Source organism: Elephantulus edwardii, unplaced genomic scaffold, assembly GCF_000299155.1.
Source record: "Elephantulus edwardii isolate Elephantulus edwardi_28Jun2011 unplaced genomic scaffold, EleEdw1.0 scaffold00209, whole genome shotgun sequence".
Lineage (NCBI taxonomy): Eukaryota > Metazoa > Chordata > Mammalia > Macroscelidea > Macroscelididae > Elephantulus > Elephantulus edwardii.
The window spans coordinates 1,251,576-1,273,336 of record NW_006399959.1 but is presented as its reverse complement, the minus strand read 5'-3'; the positions used below and the strand labels follow the sequence as shown (position 1 = coordinate 1,273,336).

At 51.9% G+C, this 21,761-nt stretch overlaps 1 protein-coding gene across 1 annotated transcript in view; it reads right to left on the bottom strand.

The window, feature by feature from the left end:
* The window catches only part of CORO7 (coronin 7), a 106,703-nt gene that overhangs the window by 14,287 nt on the left and 70,655 nt on the right, over positions 1-21,761 (bottom strand). The window contains exons 10-27 of the mRNA XM_006897474.1: positions 14,762-14,816; positions 13,476-13,533; positions 13,252-13,397; positions 13,087-13,179; positions 12,871-13,005; positions 12,438-12,564; positions 8,165-8,340; positions 7,636-7,744; positions 7,474-7,560; positions 7,235-7,377; positions 7,055-7,159; positions 6,903-6,988; positions 5,042-5,183; positions 4,855-4,944; positions 1,937-2,053; positions 1,551-1,686; positions 1,122-1,213; positions 647-733 (exon numbers count right to left, since the gene is read on the bottom strand). Coding sequence (XP_006897536.1) covers positions 647-733; positions 1,122-1,213; positions 1,551-1,686; positions 1,937-2,053; positions 4,855-4,944; positions 5,042-5,183; positions 6,903-6,988; positions 7,055-7,159; positions 7,235-7,377; positions 7,474-7,560; positions 7,636-7,744; positions 8,165-8,340; positions 12,438-12,564; positions 12,871-13,005; positions 13,087-13,179; positions 13,252-13,397; positions 13,476-13,533; positions 14,762-14,816 — 1,984 coding nt within the window. The remainder of the gene's footprint in view (positions 1-646; positions 734-1,121; positions 1,214-1,550; positions 1,687-1,936; positions 2,054-4,854; positions 4,945-5,041; positions 5,184-6,902; positions 6,989-7,054; positions 7,160-7,234; positions 7,378-7,473; positions 7,561-7,635; positions 7,745-8,164; positions 8,341-12,437; positions 12,565-12,870; positions 13,006-13,086; positions 13,180-13,251; positions 13,398-13,475; positions 13,534-14,761; positions 14,817-21,761) is intronic.

The window sequence follows — 21,761 nt, the reverse complement described above, 5'->3', positions numbered from 1 at the left end:
AGATAGGCTAGTGTATAGGAGCAGAAGGCACTGGGCAAAGGCAGCCCAGGCTGAGACCGGCCCAAATGAGCAGGGGATGCGGGGGGCCCAGGGCCTGCCTAGGGACATGCATTTTGACCCATCTCCCTGGCTCCACATGCGAGCAGGCAGTCAAGAAGAAGCAGCTGGTCCCCGAGAAAGCAGGGGTGCAGACCATCATCAGGTGCCTGGGAGTTGAGAGGCCACAGAAGGGCCCCAGGCTTCTGGAAAGGAGGTTTTCTGAGGCCAGAGAGGCATCTTCCAATCTGAGAATGAGATAACACTGCACAGGGGGCCCAGACGGTCTAAGATGAGGCATAGGTAGGTGAGGCAGCGATGGTGGGTAGGCTAGTCCTGGAAGGATAAATAAAGGTGTAGGGTAAAATAGAGTACCCTGAAGGGAGGGATAGAGGAGGTGGATCACCCTGCAAGGGTGGGGAGGAGGATGATCATGGAGGTGAAGCAGCCTGTAAAAGTGGGGAGGACGGTGGTGGGATGGAAGTGGAGTTGGGAAGAGAGGGGGATGGAGTTGGAGCACCCTTTAGGTGTGGAGAGGAGGGTGGATGGAGGTGGAGGACCCGGCAGGGGTGGTGAGGCACAGTGGGGCCACGCCGATCTTTCCACTCACCCACTCATCCTCATCCACACCCTCAAAAGAGTCCTGGGGCAGGGGGTCCTCCCGGTTACCTAGCTTTGCCACCATGGCATTCAGCAGCTAGAAGAGTAGACAATAGAAGCATTTGGAAGGCAACAGTTCCTTTCTGACTCTAGAAGTATCACACCCACAATTCACATTCAGAACATCTGTGAACAATTTTGGTGGGTTGCGATGGTAAAGGACAGAGAGAGAGACTAGGCATGGGAGGTCACTGACAGAGACAGCACAAGTGGAGAGATGCTGACTCATTCAGCTGCCTGCCAACTCAATTCATTGGAAAATGATTTTCAGACTCCAGTTTGCTGCATCTCTGCCAGACAGAGAAGGGCCCCCAGCCATTCCTGGGGCTCAGGGTGCTGTGCTGCATGGCCAGCCGCAGGTCACATAGTTGTCTGACTAAGTCATGGGCTGAGACAGGTTAGAAGACTGGACTCTGCACACCTACCTCTTCTTTCTTTTGTTGGTCTGACTTCTCTTCCAGGTAGAGTGCTGACGAGGGGGCCCGCCGAGTTGAGGTCTTGCAGGGGGCCTGGCTCACTGGGATGGGGCAAAGACAGGCTTCAGAGAGCAGCATCCTGGGTGGAAGTCCCTTGCCTAAACTTTGGGACCAGCTTCAGTGGAGTCACTGGTGCAAACCCAAGTAATGGCAGCTCCTGGCATGACCTGGGTACTAGGTGTGTATGAATGTGTTGGAGGGGTAAGGCTTCTGATGGGAACCGACCATGAAACACTGAGATGGGGACACTCATCCCACCACCCTTCTTGGGAGTCCCAGGAGGTTCTTGATTGCCAGCAGAGATACCTAAGCCTTTGGCCCTTCTCTCCACCCCCACCAATTCCCCTGCCTCTTCCCATTTTCAGTCCTTCATCCCACCTGGGGTCATGCCGGGGGGCTGCAAGCAGAGGAGCCGGGGCTTCCCATTGGCACCCCCCAGCCAGGCCTGGGCGCTGAGCACAGGCTCCCAGCTCATGGCAGTGTCTGGGAATACATCGTCCTGGAAGAACTCTTTCTGTGGGATAGGAAATCGTCCTGAGTGCCTTCCCAGGGTCCAGAGTGCACAAGCATTCATAGGGGCAGGTGGTGGTAGGAGATGGGCATGACAAGACCTGGGCCTTCCCTGCAGACTGGGAGTCCCACAATCTCAGCCAAATGAGGGCACAAGTGTTCCCAAGAGCACAGAGCAGGTGTGTTTGGGGGGCCCAGCCCTTCACAGGCACTAGGGAGGGGGGTTCAGTGAGAGTTCCGGATCCTAGCCTTACCCTGACACGGGGCAGCCGAAAGGCCACAGGCTCCAGGGACATCTGACGGAGCCTTAGGCATCGGGCAAACTCCACTTCCCGAATGTCACATTCGGTCTTAGGCAGAAGGATGAAGCCCTGTGGAGAGTGAACAAGTCAGCTGGACCTGGGACTTGGGACTTGGTGCAAGGGCCCTGGGAACCCAGTATTCCTCTTGTGGACCATGTGGACCTTTCTGTCCCTAGTCAGGGGTGTGTCAGACATCTCTCGAGGGGAAAATCCTGCTTTGTAACTTTTGCCCATTTCTCTCGTGTAATCTCAAGGGCCAATTTCTGGCTGACATGGACCCATCCTACGATGTCCTTACCATGCAGATATACCCCCAAATCCCTTGCTGCCAAGTCAGATTGACTGACAGCAACCCTCCAGCAGATTTCTGAAGCTGTAAATCTTCATGGGAGGATACTTCCCATCCTCCTACAAACTGGCTGGTGGATTTGAATTGCTGGCCATGTAAGCCACTGCTACACCAGAGCTACTTACAAGGACATAGCAGACCCACATAACCTCAAGAACACCTACACTCTACTGTCGAGTAAGTTCTGACTCACAGTGATCCTGTTGTTGTTATGTGCTGTCAAGTCGTTTGCGACTCATAGCGACCCTATGTACAACAGCCCTAAACTCTGTTCTGTCCTGTGCCAATCGCACTGTCTCCGATATACCCATCCTGATTATGCCAGTCACTGAATCTATCTACCTCATAGAGGGCCTTCCCCTCCTGCGCTATTCCTCCACCCTCCCAAGCATGACGTCCTTCTATCCTTACAACATATCCAAAGTATGTCAGATGAAGCGTCAGAATCCTTGCCTCCAAGGAGCAGCCCAGTTTAACCCTTTCCAGGATGAATCTGTTTGTTTTCCTAGCAGTCCATGGTACCTCAATACTCTTCTCCAGCACCACAGCTCAAAGGCATCAATTTTCCTTCTATCCTCCTTAGTCATTGTCCAACTCTCTGATGCATAACAAGTGATTGCAAAGACCATAGCCTGTATCAGACGCACCTTAGTCTCCAGAGTGACACCATTGCTCTTCAGTACTTTGGAGAAGTCCCTAACAGCAGACTTTCCCATGGCAATGCGCTTTTTAATTTCCTGGCTACTGGTGCCAAGAGTGTTGACTGTGGAGCCAAGCAAACTAAAGCTGTGTACAATCTCAATCTCTTCACCATCCATCCTGATGCTGCCAATTGGTCCAGTGGTGAGAATCTTTGTCTTCTTGACATTGAGCCTCAATCCATACTGAAGGCTGCAGTCCTTGACCCTCTGCAGCAAGTGCTGCAGGTCCTTCTCAGTTTCAGCAAGCAGGGTTGTGTCATCTGCATAACACAGATTGTTGCTAGATCTTCCACAAATTCTGATGCCACATTTCTCCTCATAGAGTCCAGCCTCCCGGATAATCTGTTCTGCATACAGGTTGAAAAGGTATGGAGATAGGACACATCCCTGGTGTACGCCCTTCCCAGTTTTGAACCATGCAGTGTTTCCTTGCTCTGTTCTGACGACTGCCTCTTGGTCCAAGTATAGGTTTCGCATTAGCATGATCAAGTGTTCTGGGATTCCCATTCTTCTCAGAGTCAGTCACAGTTTGTTATGATCCACACAGTCAAACACCTTTGCATAATCAATGAAACACAGACATTCCTCTGGTACTCCCTACTTTCAGCTAAGATCCATCTAACATTAGCTACAATAACCCTAGTACCACGACCCCTTCTAAACCCCGCCTGGACTTCTGGCAGTTCTCTGAGATGGTATACAATAAAATTTCATTTAAAAAAAATTTTATTATTGTGTGTGTGTGTGTGTGTGTGTGTGTGTGTACCATCAAATCAGATCTGACTAGTACAGGAGGAGATTGTCCCTCTTTCCTAGCAGAGCATCTGCTGGTTTCAAACCAGGCACCTCTGAGATTGCAGTGCAGCTTCTTGCCACTAGGCCAACAGAACTCGCCACAATAGTGCATAATGTATCGGGCTGCAAAGATCATGGCGCCCTGGTAGCCTATTGGTAAGAAGCTGCACTGCAATCCCAAAGGCACGTGGTTCAAATCCAACAGCTGTTCTGCAGGAGAAGGATGGGCAATATCCTTCCATGTGATTTACTGCCTGTGCATACCTGCTGTCAGCTGTGAGTAATTTCTGATTTAATGGCACACACAACAACTGCCCAAAAGTTCAGCAGTTTGAATACATGATCTGCTCTGAAAGAGAGAAAAGGAGTCTCCCAGAAAGTCAGTGGATGACCCAGAGACGTTGAACTCTGAGCTTTGCTGGGAGTCCTGGGTGCTGCAGGCGTGGTGTAAAAGGCTGAAGGGGTGTATCCAGAACTGCCTCAGAAGACAGGCCTGCCAATCTAGTGCCCCAAACCCCAGCCACAGCAAATGCCAAAAGGCAGAGTACACTGCAATCCCAGAGGTACGCGGTTCAAATCCACCAGATGCTCTGCTGCAGAAGGAGGGGCAATCTCTTTCTGTACCAGTCAGATCTGATTTGATGGTACACGCATAAAAAATAATAATCAGCATGGGCTCTGTTGGTGAGTTTACAGAACTTAGTTTGCAAAATTCCTGCAGCTGCCTCCCACAGTACAAATATGCAGAGACCTTGTCCCACCCAGTCCAGAAGGAGTGTAGTGTGTTATGTGCTGTGCTGCTAACCCAGTCAGTGGTTCAAATCCACCAGTAACTCTACTGGAGGAAGTCTGTTCTTGTAAAGATGTGCAAACCTCAGAACGGACAGGGCCCTTAGAACCGGATGGAGTCAGTTTGAACCGACAACCACAGTGGGGAGTCTGGTCCCAAATACCTGCACTTCTGCACATGGCCACCAGAGGGCGGGGAGCCCTATTTTTCATACAGAGAGTTGGAGAGTGCTTACCTTGTGGGGGTCTGGTGACATGAAGCTGTTGCATTCTAGGAAGAAAGGGGCCTCAGGGAGCACCTCATACAAGAACACGCGAGTGTCCCCCTGGAGGGTAAGATGACAGTAGAATGACCTCTGGCAGTGCTCCTACTTTCCTCCCTCTCCTCACCTGCCTGATGCTGCCAGACTCACTCCAGCTCACCTTGCCCGTCAGAAGCACCAGGCTTGTGTCTGGGTCATAGCTGGGTAGCAGGGTGGAGGGGGCCACATCCAGGCCCAGTACTGCCAAGGGGCCCCCTGCCAGGGCTCCAGGCTCATATAACAGCAGTTGGCGTTCACTGCGGCTGGACAGGGGACATGGACAAGGATTTAGAGCTTGGAGGCCCGTGGACTCAATGGTGTCAAGTCACTTCTGACTCAGAGCAAAACAGAACTGCCCACAGCAGGTTTCCAAGGTTGAAAATCAATTGTTTCATCTTTGTCCAGCAGAATGGCTGGGAGGTTCAAACTGTTGACCTTTTGGTCAGCAGCCAAGTGCTGAATCTACTAAGCCACCAAGGTTCTTTAAAGATGCTCAGCCCTGATATTGTGTGGAGGGAGCTAAGGGCCAGAGACGCTGGGAAAGAACCCTGCCCACTGTCTGGCCCTTGGCTGCCTTGGCTTGGCATCCTTATTTCTAGCTGTTGCCCTGTTCTTCTGCAGGGTCTTCAAGACCATGCCTGGCTTTCTGAGACAAGCGTCTTTGTACTTCCTGCCCTCTGTGTGAGCCAGGATGGCTCAGCTTCTGAGCCCCGCTATGACTTCTTCTCTGGTGAGCCTGGCCAGATGACACCTCCACCAGGAAGTGCTCCCTGATCCTTTTTCAAACAAGTCAAACATCTCTCAGGCTCTCCATTCAGTTTGTTCTCTATTTCTTAACCATCACCTGGCTCCCTGCCAGGCCTAGATCTCATCCCTCTGGGTCCTCAGGTGACTTAACTCCTCCCTACCTCTATCTAGTCACCTTCCCACTCATCCGTTGTCCATCCATCTTCCATCTGTCCTCCACTCATCTAGACATTTTCTATCCATCCATCAATCCACCCACTCTCATCTTCCACTGATCCATCCACCCAATCATTTACATTCATTCACCCGACCTCTCACTCACTTATCCTTCATTCATCTATCCACCTACTCATCATTCTGTTCTTTATCTCCCATCTACCTATTCTCTATCACTCCAACCGCTTATTCGCCTTCCACCCCTCTATCCATTTATCTGCCCACCCACCCATCCATCCATCTACCCATTCATCAGCCACCCACCATCCATCCATCTATCCATCCATCCACCCATCCATGATCCTCCATCTATTCATCCATCCATCCATCCATCCATCCATCCTCCTCCATCCATCTACCCATCCATTCATCCATCTACCCATCATCCACTCATCCATCATCCTTCACCCATTCACCCACCCATCATCCATCCATTCATCCACCCATCATCCTCCATCCATCCATCCACCAACCCACCCATTATCCTCCATCCATCCACTCATCCGTCATCTTCCATCTATCCACCCATCCATCATCAGCCATCCACTTGCCCACTCATCAGCCATCCATTCATTCAGTCTTCCATCATCCTCTATCCATTCACACATTCATCCTCCTCCATCCATCCACCATCTGTCACCCATCCACTCATCCTCCTTCATTCATCTATATTCATCCACCTATCCACTCACGTATCCACTATGCATTCTTTCCCATCTACCTACCTATCCTACTTCCCTCCCTTGATCCATGTATTCATTCACCACTCACTCATCTATCCATCCACCCATCCTCCATCTATCCATCTACCTACCTACCTATCCACAACTGTGGGAGCCCCTCTCCCTCCCTTACCACCTTTACTCCCTAAATCACCCATCCCTGCATCTATAGTATCATTCATCTGTCCACTTAACTATCCATTCATCCAAGTAAGTGAGGGGTGGGGACAGCAAGCTTCAGCAAGCCTGAGGGGTATATGTGCTTGAAAAAGTGGAACAGAGGTCACTGAGCCTTACCTATCAAAGCCGGACACCAGCAGATGGCTGCCACCACATACCCAGACAACACGGGCTCCACGGCCCCCTTCAGGCCCAGGGCCCTTCTGTTGAGGAATAGCACAGTGAGGCTCTGGCAGGGTGTGAGGGTCCCTAGGCCTGCATTTGCTTACCTGCAGGGACTCAGGGTTACTTCGGGGCTCAAAGACTCTCACATGCCCATCTTTGCACACAGTAGCCAGCTGCTTCCCATCAGGACTCCAGGCTAGGCTGAAAATCTGGGGGAGGGGGTGGGTCTGTGAGCAGGAGCTTCTCCCCTTGTAGCTAAACCCCCTTCTCCATGGCCATCCTACCTGGTCCTGGTGGCCCTGCAGCCTTATTCTGGAAACTCCAGCCTGCAGGTCCCAGATGCAGATGGTGAGGTCATAGGAGGAGGAGGCCAGCACATTGGCTGCCAGTGGATGGAAGCGCAGGGAGTAGATCTTCTCCGTGTGGCCTGTGGAGAGGGTTGGGATGACCAGGAGCCCTGGGGAGGCCTTGCACCAGTCTACCAGGCCACCCTCAACCCCTTGCCCTCCCTGGTACCCCTGACCTGTGAGCACCATCTTTGGTGTGGTGAGTACTTCCTCTAAGCCACCCTCGGGCACTCTCCATAGCCGGATCCTGGCATCCTCCCCAGCTGTGGGGGACAGTCATTCAGAAACTGTACTTGGCACCCCAGATCCTTCCATGCCCTTGATGTTCAGCTCCTTACCAACAGCAAGATGGTTTGGGTCAAAGGGGTCCCAAGCAAGGTCAGTCACAGCTGCCCCATTCTGCAGCGTGGGCAATGCAGTGTCCGGCAGGCGGCCAGGTTTCCGCAGCTGTAGAAGCCCCACCCCCAGCTATCAGTGCAGGCCAACCCCTGCCCTTTGGCCTGACATAATAGTGGAAGCAGCATGCCCAGGCACCCTTGCAATTGATGTTCCAGCTGGCCACTTAATGGCCCAAGTTTCCTGCCTCAGCCACCTCATGCTCTTAAGTCCCAGGTGGTAACGATGAGTTACCAGAAGTAGGGGAAGGCAGCATGCAATGGTGGAAAGAGCTCAGGCTTGGGACACCAAGGGCCTGGGTTCAACTCCCAGCTCCACCACTTACACGGTTGTATGACCTTAGGGAATACATTAAGGATCTCTGTGCCTCTATGTCCCATCTGTAAAATGGGAGTAGAGTGCCACACCACATGGCAAGCCTGAGCATCACCCACACCTGGGTGACCTGCCTGCCCACCTGCAGGGTCTCACCTCTAGTACGGCCACCTGCCCACCGCTACTGAGGAGGGGCACGGCCACACGCAGCTGGTTGGCACAGAAGCCGTCGCTCTCCCCAGGTGTAGTGAGGTTGAGCCCCTTGAGGTTGGTGATGTGGCTGTCTCGGTGCAGAACGGTGCCCTGGGTGTGGCGGAACTTGGAGCTGGGGCCTGATAGGTGGTGGGGACAAGGCCATATATGAGGATGCCTACTGCTTACCCTTGCAAGAAAACCCAGGCTGAGCCTCCTGCCCTCATGTGGAAGCACCTGCAGTGCCCTGCCCTCTGCTGACCACATAAACGCAACACACACGGGATGTCATCCATGGAGCAGACTCTACCCTGCAGTAGCCTGGTGGAACCCTGGGGACCCAAGAATGCAGATAACTTCATCCACCAAACCTGTGTGTAGCCATAGGGGATGTCTCTTTCCTTTGTTCATATCTGTTTGTCTTGCCTGTCTACCTATAGATGTATAGGATGAATGTTATTGCCAATGATGCAGGATTGTGCATGTAATAATGCTTACTTTGTTAACTGCATTTCTTGATGGCTTCTTTCTTTAATGATATTGTGATTATCATCCCCTTATCGTCTATCACCTTCTCTTTGCCCAACTTCAAATGTATCTAATCGTTGTGTATTGATTTTTTTCCTCCATTCTCACAACCACCTAAGAATATTGCTTTCAATATGTAAACCTTTCTTTTTTTTTTAAGTGAGGTTGTTTATTTTTCATTTCAATGAACATCTACAGAGATTTTGGGATTCCATTCATTCATTGTTGCACCCTTCTCCCCGCACAAACCCTCCCCCCTCAACCTTTCTTAAGATTTTTTCATTTTTTAAAAAAAATTGTGATTGAGTGCTTGATAGTTTATAAAGCCAATTGGTTTTCTATTCACTCTTTCATACACATTTTATTACATTTATTACAAAATCCACACTGTGACAATACTCTACCCCCTTCCTTCTTGTGATTCTCATTTCCATCAATCCTAAGCTACCCCTTTCTATCCTCTGAGCTCTGTCCCTGGGCATATGCTGTCATTTTGATCTTACATGGTTGACTGTTCTAAGAAGTGTCTCACTAGTGTTACTCTTCAACTTAGGTTGTTTATTGTTGTTGTTGAATACTGTTGAGTTGGAACTTATCCATAGCACTGGGTTTTCAGAGGCAGTAAATTGCGTGGTGAGAGACTGCCCATCCTTCTTCCACAGAGTAGCTGGTGGACTCAAACCTCATGTTCATGGAATTGCAGCACATCTTACCACTAGGCCACTGTATGGGCCTGTCTAATATTTAGCTGCAAGATGACCTATGGAGGTGAGCTTTGTTCCAGGTCTGAAGAGTGACTAAATGGGCTTGGATGTTCCACTGGTCTACTGGATCATTGAGCCTGACTTCTTTTGTTGTTGTTGTTGTTGTTATGTGCCGTCGAGTCGTTTGTGACTCATAGCGACCTTATGTACAACAGCCCTAAACTCTGCTCTGTCCTGTGCCAATCGCACTGTCTCTGACACTCCCATCCCGATTACCCCAGTCATTGAATCAATCCACCTCATAGAGGGTCTTCCCCTCCTGTGCTGTCCCTCCACCCTCCCAAGCATGATGTCCCTCTCCAAGGACCTGTCCCTCCTTGTAACATGTCCAAAGTATGTCAGACAAAGCCCCAGAATCCTTGCCTCCAAGGAGTAGCCTGATTTAACCCTCTCCAGGATGAATCTGTTTGTTTTCTTGGCAGTCCATGGTACATTCAATACTCTTCTCCAGCACCACAGCAACTTCTTTTAGCTTGTTTATAATCATGGACCTATTTGGTACTAATCTTCTCAGAGTCAGCCACAGCTTGTTATGATCCACACAGTCAAAAGCCTTTGCATAGTCAACGAAGCACAGACAGACATTGTTCTGGTATTCTCTGCTTTCTGCCAAGATCCATCTAACATTAGCTATAATATTCATAGTACCATGACCTCTTACAAATCCAGCCTGCACATCTGGCAGTTCTGTTGACATATTGCTCCAATTGTTTTCGGATAATTTCAGCAGACTCTTGCTGGCATATGATAATAACAATATTATTCTATAATCTCCACACTATGTTGGGTCACCTTTCTTTGGAATGGGAACAAATATCGATCTTTTCCAGTCAGTTGGCTAGCTGGCTGTCTTCCAGATTTCTTGGCATAATTTAGTATGCACATCCAAAGCAGCGTCTGTTTGTTGAAATAAATCAACTGGTGTGCCGTCAACTCCTGGAGCCTTGTTTTTTTATTGTGCTTATGCGAAACCTATAATTTGACCAAGAGGCAGTCGTCAGAACAGAGCAAGGAGACAATACATGGTTCAAAATCAAGAAGGGGGTCCACCAGGGATGTATTCTGTCTCTATACCTTTTCAATCTCTATGCAGAACAGATCATCTGAGATGCTGGGCTGTACGAGGAGGAATGTGGCATCAGGATTGGTGGAAGAGTCATCAACAACCTGCATTATGCAGATGACACAACCCTGCTTGCTGAAACTGAGGAGGACCTGAAGCGCTTGCTGCAAAAGGTCAAGAACTGTAGCCTTCAATACAGATTGAAGCTCAACATCAAGAAGAAAGATTCTCACCACTGGGCCAATTGGTAGCATCAGTATGGATGGTGAAGAGATTGAGATAGTTAACAGTTTTAGTTTACTGGCTCCACAGTCAACACTCGTGATAACAGCAGGAAATCAAGAGACGAATTGTATTGGGAAAGTCAGCTGTGAGGGACCGCTTAAGAGTACTGGAGAGCAACTATGTCAGGCTGGAGACTAAGGTGCACCGGATCCAGGCTATAGTCTTCGCAATTATGTGCTAAGCATCCGAGAGTTGTACAGTGACTAGGGATGACAGACAGAGAATTGATGCCTTTGAGCTGTGGTGCTGGAGAACAGTGTTGTATATACCATGGACTGCTAGAAGACTAAACAGGTTTGTCCTGGAGAGGGTGAAGCTGGAGTGCTCCTTGGAGTCAAGGATTCTGAAGCTTCGTCTGACATACCTTGGGCATGTTGCAAGGAGGGACTGGTCCTTGGAGAGGGACATCATGTTTGGGAGGGTGGAGGGACAGCGCAGGAGAGGAAGACCCTCGATGAGATGGATCAATTCTGTGATTGGGGTGGTGGGAGTGAGTGTGTTTGAGATGGCAAGGTTGGCACAGAATAGAGCGTCATTTAGGGCTCTTGTACATAATAGGGTCGCTATGAGTTGCAAGCAACTTGATGGCACATAACAAAAACAATATGGCACTAGGGAACTACTTTGGGAACTATTGGTTTAGACTCCCTTGCTGTATAATAAAGAGCCAAAATGGAGCAGTTAAAGCATTTAAAAGCTAATCTAAAGGTCAGCAATTTAAAACTCACTCAGCCTTAAAAATCCTATCATGAATTCTACTCTGTCCCATGGGGTCATGCAAGTTGGAATGGATTGGAATGGCTCTGTGGCAGTAGTCTTGGCTTAGGGTTTTGTTTTGTAGGTAAAATCCACCATCTTCACTTTATTATCACAAGATAATACCTGAATCCACTCGAGGCAGGATGGGAGGAGAGAGGGGTGGTAGAGGTGGGACCAAGGGAGCTAGGAGTGGAGAAAGAGGAGGTGGGGTTAAGGGAGATAAGAGTCAGAGGTTTTGGAGGGGGGCCAGGGAGAGTAGGGAATTAAGGGAGGGGAGAGGGAAGGTGCTATCAGGAGAAAAGGATGGGGAAAGGGTTAGGACTGGTAGGTTAGGGTAGATGAGGGTGAGGGAGGTGGTTGAAGGGGTGGGTAGGATAAGAGGGTGGGGGAGGTGGGTGTAGGAGAAGTGAGGGAGGGGAGGTAGGCTTGGAGGCTTGGGGGTAAAGGAGGTGGATGTAGGGGAGGGGAGGTGGGGAAGTGGGTATAGGGGAGGAGTTAGGTGAGAGTGAGGGAGAGAGGACAGGGAAGTAGGGATAAGGAGCCAGGGGAGGGGTGGGGGGTGAAACAAGAGCGGTAGGGTGGAGAAAGGGTCTAGGGGAAGAGGAACAGGAAGGAGAAGGGAGAGGAGGGCAGGGGAAGAAGTAAGGGAGATGGGACAGGAGAGGTAGGGTAGTGAAGGAGTGTAGGAAAGATGAGACAGGGAAAGGAGAGGCAAGATGGGAGTAAGGAAGCAGGGGGAAGAGTATTTCAGAGGCAGCTTAGAGGGGCAGAGGAGGGAGAGAACAGCTAAGTGGTGAGTAGAGGAGCATCTCATAGAAGAGTCAGTGGACTCACGTACCCAGCAGGCTCTGCAGTGACTTCTGGCTGGAGCTGGTGCCAATACCACTGGTACTGGATCTAGAGGGGCCCAGGCTGGAGGGCGTTGATGGTGAGGCCATCGAGCTGGGTGGGGAGGAGAATCCATCCTAGGGAACAAGGCAGGGCCAGGGAGGTGTCTTGGTGGCCACTACAGGTCCTCGGCCAAGCATGACCACCCTGGGACATGGAAGGAAAACAGGTGGGGGAGCAGGGTGCACACTCAGGTGCTGTTGGGCTGTGGGTATCTTAACGAAAGCAGGGACAGCACTGGCCCCTACTGTGGGAGGCTGCCCATGATGGCCTAGTATTCGCAGAGAAGCCAGAAACGCATATTTCCCTGTGCAAAATCTTGCCTTTATAATGTTCTCCAGGCAAGACTGTCTTGGGAGCCATGTAACAGGAGTATCACTCACATTGGGCTCTGTGTTGTCCAGTAGCATCTCTACAGGTTGGGTGGGCTCAGGGGGTAATGGCTCCATTGGGGGCAGTAGGGGGGACGTGAAGCTGGTGTGGGACCTGTGGGCTGGATTGAGGCTGATCTTCTGCACCTGCAGGAAGAGGATGGCCACAGGGTGAAGGGGGGTGGGTAGGCCATATGCGGGCACAGTGAGTAGTGGTGAGCTGTCTACCTGCTCGTTGTTCCCAGCCCACCAGGCCTGGGCCTCAGAGGCCGGCACACAGCCTGCAGTGTCAGGGAACAGGTCCTCATGGAACTCCACAGCCTGGGACAGATGAGCAGGTGATCAGGGTAGTCCTGGGGCCCCTAGGCCCTCCTCCTCCAGGTCCCCACTCACCTTTCGGGGCACATAGTAGCTAATGGGCACAATGGCTGTGTCACTCAGCTGCAGGACTCGGAGTACCTCACAGTCGAGGACAGCCAGTGCCCTTCGGGGCACAAGGGCTGCCCCACGCAGGGCACTCTCCAGGATGCACTGGTTCACTGGAGGGTGGAGACACCACAGTCAGGGGTAGAGGAAGGAAGAGAAAGACTGGCAGGAGGGCAGGGGCAGGAGCTTACCTGGGCTCAGTGCTGGCTGCAGTGTGGCCACTTCATAGCAGAGGAGTTGACTCTCACCCTGGAACAAGCCTGACCTGAGTTCCACCATGGACTACACCAATGCCCCCACTGCCCCAAAGACCTTGAATGTGCCTCCTTGACCTGAGCTCTTTATAGATAGATTGCTTCTCCTCTCCCGGGGTTGCACACACAGAATTTATGTACCAATCCAGGTTCCTTAGCATGTAATGTGCTGAGCTGCTAACTGGAAAGGTATGCCCAATAATGGGTTCATACAATTAAGATATGACTGTATGACAATGAGTTTGGGTTCTATTCTGGTGTGCTACAAAGGACCCATGGTAGCTCTATTGTGCTGTTAGCAGAAAAGTCAGCAGTTCTGATTTATTAGCTACTTCAAATGAGAAAGGCAGGAAAATTTCCTCCTGTAAAGATTTGTTACTGTTAAGTGCCACTGAGTCAAGTACAACTCCTAGTGACCCTAGTGACCTAGTGATCTGCCCCTTGCTCTGTCCTGTGCCATGGTTGCAGCTGCTGTGGCAATCTATCTCGTTGAAGGTCATCCTCTCTTTCTCTGACCCCTACTCTTCCCAACATGATGTCTTTTTAAAGTACTGGTCCCTCCAGACAACATTACCAAAGTACATGGGGCAAAGCTTCACTATCCTTGCTATTAGCGAGCACTCTAGTTGCACCTTCCTTTAGGACAGATTTGTTTGTTCTTTTGGCAATCCAAAACATCAGTTATTTGGACTTCCTTATTCACAGCCCAATGTTCAGGTGCATAAGAAGCAACTGAAAAGACCATGGCTTGAATCTAGTGCACCTTAGTCTTTAAACTGACATCCTTGTTCATTAGCACTTTGGATAGATACTTAACAGCACATGTACTCAGTGAAGTAAGTCTTTTGATTTCTTGACTGCTGGTCCCATGGATATTAAATAATTGCCAGCTTCAATTTCTTCCCCATTGATTATGATTGTCTATTGGTCCAATGGTGAATTTCCATTTTCTTGGTGTTGAGATGTAACCTATATTGAAGGCTGTAGCTTTGGTCTTTAGTGAATACTTCTACATTTATACCCTTGGAGATCTGGTGGAGGGTGGAAATGAGTAAGAACTGACTGGGTGAATGTAGGCTTTAATGTGCTATGCACAGATCTGTTCTCTCACGAAGCTTTCACCTTGACTGCAAAGGTAAGGGTGATGTGGGCTCCCCAGTGCTTAGCTGGCTGGGCTGGGCTCCTGGCCCCAAGTGAAGTGGGTGCTGCAGCTTTTCACTCACCTTTCCTGCCAGGATGAGAAGCCCAGAGTCTGGGTCCAACACAGGAATCAAGGACCTGGGGAGGGGGGAGACAGGCTAGTTGGGGTGGGGCTGCAAGAAGCCTGAGCCTAGTCCCTCCTGTTCCCTCTCTCTGAGTCTCAGTACATCAAACACTCCCATACCCCACTTCTGTACAGGCCCCTCCAAGTCCACCCACCAGCATAGGTCCTGGACACAGGGTCTCTGCCCCTCAGTCTCACCTCCACCAGAAAGGCTCCACCTAAGTCTGACCTTGTCCACTTGGTTGGCCAAGCCTCATTTCCTGGGGGTGGGGTACAATCTAAAGCCAGAGACACCTCTCCAGGACTTCCTGTCACCCTGGAGACAGCCCTTCAGACTTTCTGGGTATCTTAGGGGATCAGTCCCCACCACCACCTTTGAGTCTTGGACTTTGTGATGTTCCACCGACCCCCGCCAGCAGGAGGCAGGATTTTCCTGTTCCTTCTCTGGTCCCCAAGTGGGGCCTGGGCAGGAGGAGGGCAGAGCAGCTGGGATGTGAGCACTTAGGGCAGGCTGGGAGTCCCCAGAGCTCCTGCTCATCTTGGCCCCTCCTTGAGTCCTGCCCAGGCTCCTCAACAGCCCCCTGCATGTGTTCCCAGGCCCTGTGGCCTTTTCCTTCTTGTCCCTGGTTTTGGTTTCTTGCTTCTGGTACTTGTGGGCCTGAGACTCCCACCCCTGATACAACCCCTCAAACAGAATATGGTTCCAGAGGTCACCCAGCTGTAGCAGCTGCTTCTCTCCCTCACCCAGGCAACACAGGGCCAGCTTTCCTTGAGTCCAAGTGCCCACAGCCTGTCTGCTGCCTCCACCTGGCCAGGAGCCAGAGTGTGCCAGAATCTGGGTGGGACTTGTGTTTCCACAATTTCCTGGGGTGCCTGAGCAGGTCACTTATGTGTAACACAGGTCCTTAACTACCTGGGGCTAGCAAGGTTAGCTGGGTGGCATTGCCCACCCTGAGCTGGTCTGACTGCTGCCTGACACAGGGTGAGGACAAAGTTACATGAGACCTGGGTTGCCCCCCACAGGTCCAGTAGCCAGCCATTCATTCACACCATTCATTTCCTAGATGAGCTGTTGTGGGTCAGGCCAGAGGGTGAGTGGGCAAGGGTAACAGAGGGGAGTGGACTTGAGCTGGAGGGGCAGACATGGACAGCACAGCCTCAGCCCCACTGACTCAGGCTCTAGTGCGCGGTGGGGTGGGAGGGGCAGGGAGGACAGGAAGTAGAGGTGGGCCAGCCAGCTCCTTCAACAGGTCAGGCCAGTCTTCTGGGTCCTGGGCAGAGCCACCTGGCAGTTCCACCAGACAGGAACATCTTGGTGGCCCAGGCAGGCGAATGGGGTCAGGGCACTGGCCTGCAGTTCACACAGACCTGACCCTCAGGTTACATAGGGAGAGCCAGTCCAGCCTGAATGTGGAATGTTGAAATGATACCACACCCACTGTTACCTTGCCTGGGGCAGGAGGTACTTGGAGGAGAGTTCTGATTAAAATCATGGACAGTCTAGAGCTCAGATAAGCCCATTCCCCATGCCAGGCCCTAGAAGGTGAAGGACAATGGAGCTGACAAGTGGACCACGTTGGTGAATTTTTTTGTTAGCTGCTGTCAACTCAGTTTTGCCTTACAGCAGAACCACGTGAACAGAGCAGAACTGCTCTATGGGGTTTTCAGAACTGGGACCTTTCAGAAGCAGTTTGCCATGCCTGGCTTCCAAGGTGCCTAAGGACAGGTTTAAAATACCAACCTTTTGCCCAATAGTGGTGAGTAATGTGGCAGCCTGCTATAGTAAAAGCTGTCAGTTTACATTGACCAGCCACTCCAAGGAGAATGTTGAGCAGTCTCCTATAAAGACTTACAGCTTAGGAAACACAATGGGGATGGGGGTGGGGGTGGGGTGGACATGAGTCAGAATAGACTCCAAGGCAGTGGGTTTAGTTTTTTGTGGGAGATTCTGAGGGTGTGGTTCAACCTTCTGATACACCCACAGTCAGTGTGTTTGCTGTGAAAGCAGCTTCCAGAGTCCACCTTGAAGCATTGGCTCATATGAGACACAGAAGGCAACATCTGCACAGGGAGCAAGTTCAGGGTCAGGAAGGGTGAGAAGGGTGAATGGGAGTGGAAGAGTGCAGCTATAATGGTGGAGACTGTAATCAGTCATAAAACAATATGAATGACTAGATGGAAAACCAATTCATTCTTTGAACTTTCATAGAAAGCATACAAAATAAACTGGAACAAAACTTGTCCCCACCAGCACCTGTTAGCCCCTCAGATGTACCAACCTATACATCCAGAACTGCTACTGGTCAGAGTGTTCTATCAGGCCCCCAGTAAAGTCACAAAGTTCCAGATACAGGGTTCTAAGGCATGAAAACCCCAAACCAAACCTACTGTTGTCAGTTCTGCCTCATGGCAATTCCCAGTCAGGCTTTGGAGACTGAAGGAGGGAGCTCAGGGGCCTAGTTCATAGGTGGTTGTGACGCTAACCCCAAAGGCAGTGGCCCTCTGTGGTTTGCATTTATTTATCAGTGGTTTCACGGGAGAAAAAGGGGCAATCTTTTCTCATGCAGTTTAGTCTCTAAAAATCTTCTGGAAGGTCAACTAGTGTTCAATTTAACAGGAGAAAAAAAAAATTTTTATGGGAAAAGAATACATCACCTTTCTCCCATGAATGACTGGTGGGTGGATTTGAACTACCGATCTTTAAGTTAGCAGTGTAACACTTTATGCACTATACCGCCAAGGCTCCTTCTAAGGTGTGTGGAAGTCTGGAAATCATACAGAGGTAGATGGAGAAAATGAGGGTTTCCTGGTAGGCTGCCCATGAACCTGTGGGTGAGTAGGCTCGTGGGGCAGGGTCTAGGCTCCAGAGAAGGTAGGGCACTCAGTGGAAGCCCTGTGCCTGGGAAGAATCCAATCTGAACATCCTCCTGTGTCCTTCTTCCTTTGAAGGCCCTGTGGACACGTGGCTCAAGGCCAAAGGCACAGGAATAATGTGACTAAAAGCCACCCCCAAGTGCTGTCAATCAGGTTGATTCCATCTCAGCAGGTTGGAGTAGAAGAATATTACTGCCAGTGCTTAGACCACCGCTAAGGACTCTTGACCAAAATTTTTAAAAATAATCAACTCCAGGAAAGAAATGCGACTAAGTGAAATATCCTGGAGTGAGGTAACAGGGAGCACTGAGGACTGGCATGAGCAGACGGATGTCAGAAACTGTTGTTCTCCTGTGTCTCTGCTGTGGGACACATTTCTAACAGGGAGCAGCTGCAACTAGACCCCAGCAAAGCGTCCCTGTTCCAGACAAGCAGGGAATCTCCATTCATGTGAAACCACCCCTTGTTCAAATAAATGCTAGCAATCATTCTTAAAAAATAACTTAAAAATGCCCTCAGGTAAGAGGGCCTTTAGCAAGCTAAGGTACCCAGAAGGGGTCTAGAAGGTGATCTTCCAGCTGGAGAGTTGACGGAACTCTGCCCACCCCGAAAATGACCGGACACAGGCCAATTAGTCAGGGAGGACCTGACACCCAGCTGGTGTGGTCCTGCCTCCAAATTCTCTTTGTAGGAGTTGGTGCTACCAGGGCTGGGACTGCAACCTGGGCAGCAATCTCCTAGGAGGGCGGGTACCTGCCTGGACTAGGGCATTGGAGGTATGGCTCCAGCCACAAGCATGGGGGAAGGGGAAGAAGGCTATTTCCCCAGAATTGGGCAAAGCAGGGGGTTTCAAGATGAGTCCAGGCTCCATCCTCTCGGGGATGCGGTTCCATGCCCACTCCCACCGCTCCTCCTGGCATGTTTTAAACTTGAGTTGCCAGTCTTTGGGCAAGTGGTCAGTCTCTTCCCCTTCCTGTTTCTGTCACTTCACGGGAAACGTGCAAAGGGGAGATGAGGAGCGGTTTATAGCCTTATTTTCTGCGTTGGGAGGTGTTGTGTGACCAGCATAGAGGTTTTTGTGTTTTTAAATTGGGATTAGTTTAGCAACAATAACACATTGAGAGATCTCCCCTGGAAATCTCGGCTTCCAGTTTCTTTTGAAAAATCCGTGGCTCTGCCGGTCCTGGACCAGTGTTCTGAGGCATAGGAGCCTGATCACAGGCCACTCATTCACTGAGAGTCTTCACAGGGTCGGGGTCAGGGGTCACCGGGCCTCTTAAGTGCTAGGTTGTGACTCTTGATCTTGCTCAACAGTCTTGCAACAAACTAGGACTTGCCCAAGGACAAGCAGCATACTGGCAGCATGCTAAACTGGGACCTAGGACTCCCTGGACAGCGATTAAATTCCGAGCTCAGGAGGTGGCAAGGGTGCAGAACCGGCTTGGGGTGGCCAAAGGACTCCTTTCAAGCCGTCCTCTCTGGCCTCGTCCGCGCGAGGCCACGCCCCATGATGCCACGCCCCCCGCGAGGCCACGCCTCCGCTCTTAAAGCGCCGATGCCTCTTCTCCCACTGGAAGCCGGGGCAGGGAGACGAGGACCGGCTGCCTCGGGACCGGGACGCCCGGGAACAAGCGCGGCCGGCCCGCCCTGCCCAGCCGCCCCCCGCTGCTGTCTGGTGAGTGCTTCAGGGTCAGTGCCTTGTGCAAGGGGGTTCCTAGCGCCAGTCCACACACTGCACACACGGGCGGGCCCCGGTGCCCTGCTGCACGACCACCGGGACCGGCCCTGCGCGCCCTCACCCTTCCGGCCTCCGCTCCCGCACCCCCAACCTGTGCTACCAGGAAATGTGGGGGGCGCGCGAAAGTGACACGGCCTGCTGGTCACAAACAGACAAAACAAACACTCCGCCCGCGTTTCCTCCGCCCACAGTTGCGCCCTTCGGCTGGGCCAGTTTTACGAATCAAAACCCCTTTAAGGGACTTGCCAAGCAGGAGTCCAGGATTACTTTTCCTGTTTGGGGTCCATCAGGCTGGTGCTGGTCTTGGGCCCTTCATACCCCCCACCCCCGAAGACCTGCTATGGGAGGCCCGAGAATCTGTGTCACTTGGGCAGAGTGGGGCGCCACACTGGGGCTGCACCCTGCAGACCTGGGCTGGCGGGAGGCCAGTGGAGAGGAGTGTGGCTGTGGGGCTCTTGAGTGTCCCAGGTACTGGGATGCCAGTGCCAAGGAAGAAAGGGACTTTGCTTGGGGCTACGAAACCATTGGGCCAGAGCCAGCCTAGTTCTTTTGTGTCTCTGGGCTTGCTGCCCAGGGCCTGAGGGCTGCCACTGTCCCCGCGGTCACTGGCAAGCTGGCCCACTGGTGCCAACTGCTCTGCCTCACCCCCGATTGTTAACAGTTGCTACTCTGGGGTCACTGAGTGCCTGTCCTGCTGAGGACCTGCAACATGGATGAAAAGCCCCTGAGTATTCAGGTGGACTCTGCTTACCTCTGTACCAGTGACCAGTGCCCTCCCCAGGCCTGGTACCTACGCACAGGAAAAGAGACTCAAATCTCAGGGTTTCTTCCTATTAGGACAGGCTGGGCTTGGGGTGATTGAGGGCGTGTGAGTGTTGGGCTGGGGCTCTCAGAAGTCCATCAGAGCCCAGGGGAATAGGCAGTGAGGTCCAGTGTGGACTGGGCTGTTGGCAAGGCACTGGGAGCTGGGGTGGGCAGTGGGGGAGGGGAGAGCAGGCCCTGTTCACTGTCTCGGAGATTTGCCCCTAAGCTTCTGTAAACAGTATGTCAGGGGCAGGAAGAGGGCCCCTCTGGTGATGAGCAGCCAAGCTGGGTCCCCTCCAGACCAGTAGTATCTGGCCTCTCTAGGGCCTAGGGAGAATAAGTACACATGCTTGCCCACTGCCCACCTCCTTCCCCCCTAGGAGGTGACCTGGGGAAGGGACAGATCCACCCCAGCTTCCGCATTGCCTACAGCACTGGGTAATGCAGACAAGTCCCAGGTAAAGTGAAGTCTTTGCCCTGGCTTAAGATGTGGACCCCACCCTAGCCCAGTCAAGGGTTGCAGGAAAGTGAGCCCTGTCAGGATTCAGAGAGGCCTGAGTACAAGGCAGGCCCCTAACAGGGCTGGTGATGCCCCCTGAACCTTCCTCTAGCTTTCCAGAGTTCCCTCCCTGGGCTGGGAAGCCCGGCATAGAGCTGCCAAGAAAATGAGCTCCCCTCACGGCTCTGGAATTTGTGTGAGCTCTTGGAGCAGAAGGGGGGAGCGCATGTGTGTGTGGGGGTGTGACTGGTGTGGGCGTGTGTCTGAGCTGCTGCCCTTCATGACTGGAGCAGGCTCCAGTTTGGCCGGGGTGCAGTAGGGTGTCCTTGTGCATGGGGAGGGGCCTAGGGCAGGCCTGCCTTCTATCTGCTTCCACATTCCAGAGACAGCAGGCTGGCTTTCCCCAAAGCCTCTGGCTCTGTGTCTGTCCAGGCCCTCAGGCCTCCCCCACTTTTCCTCATTCCTGCCTCCCTGGATGAGGAGGCTGGAGGCAGCTCCCTCGGATTGGTGGGAGGCAAGTAGCCAGTGTAGGCAAGGAGCCAGTTCCTCTCCCAGGTTGGGACAGCCCCCTCACCAACTCCTCCTGGAAATGCAATAAGCTGACATTCCTCAGAGATTTAATTAAGGGAGAGTAGAGAGCTGGCTTGCAGTGGGAAAGGGGCAGAACCTTGGGCAGCAACAGGCTGTGCCTGTGCCTCTGTGTGTGTGTGTGTGTGTGTGTGTGTGTGCGCGCACACCAGCAAGCCCCAGCTGACCAGGACCCATGGGTGGAACAGGGGCTCAGAGATCGAGCTCTCTTCTCTGCTTTCTCCAAAATCAAATGCACTGCCCAGACCCCAGGAAGGGCCACCTCTGGCATAGGGGAAATCAGGACTCCTGGGCAGAAGGCAGGACCAAGGACAAGACACACACACACCCACACACCCACACACACCCATTGGCTGGCCATTTCCTTCTGGTCCCTTCAAGGCCCCAGACAGCCTGGGCCCAGCTGATGTAGGGTTGATGACTAGAGCAAGGACAAGACACACACACACACACACA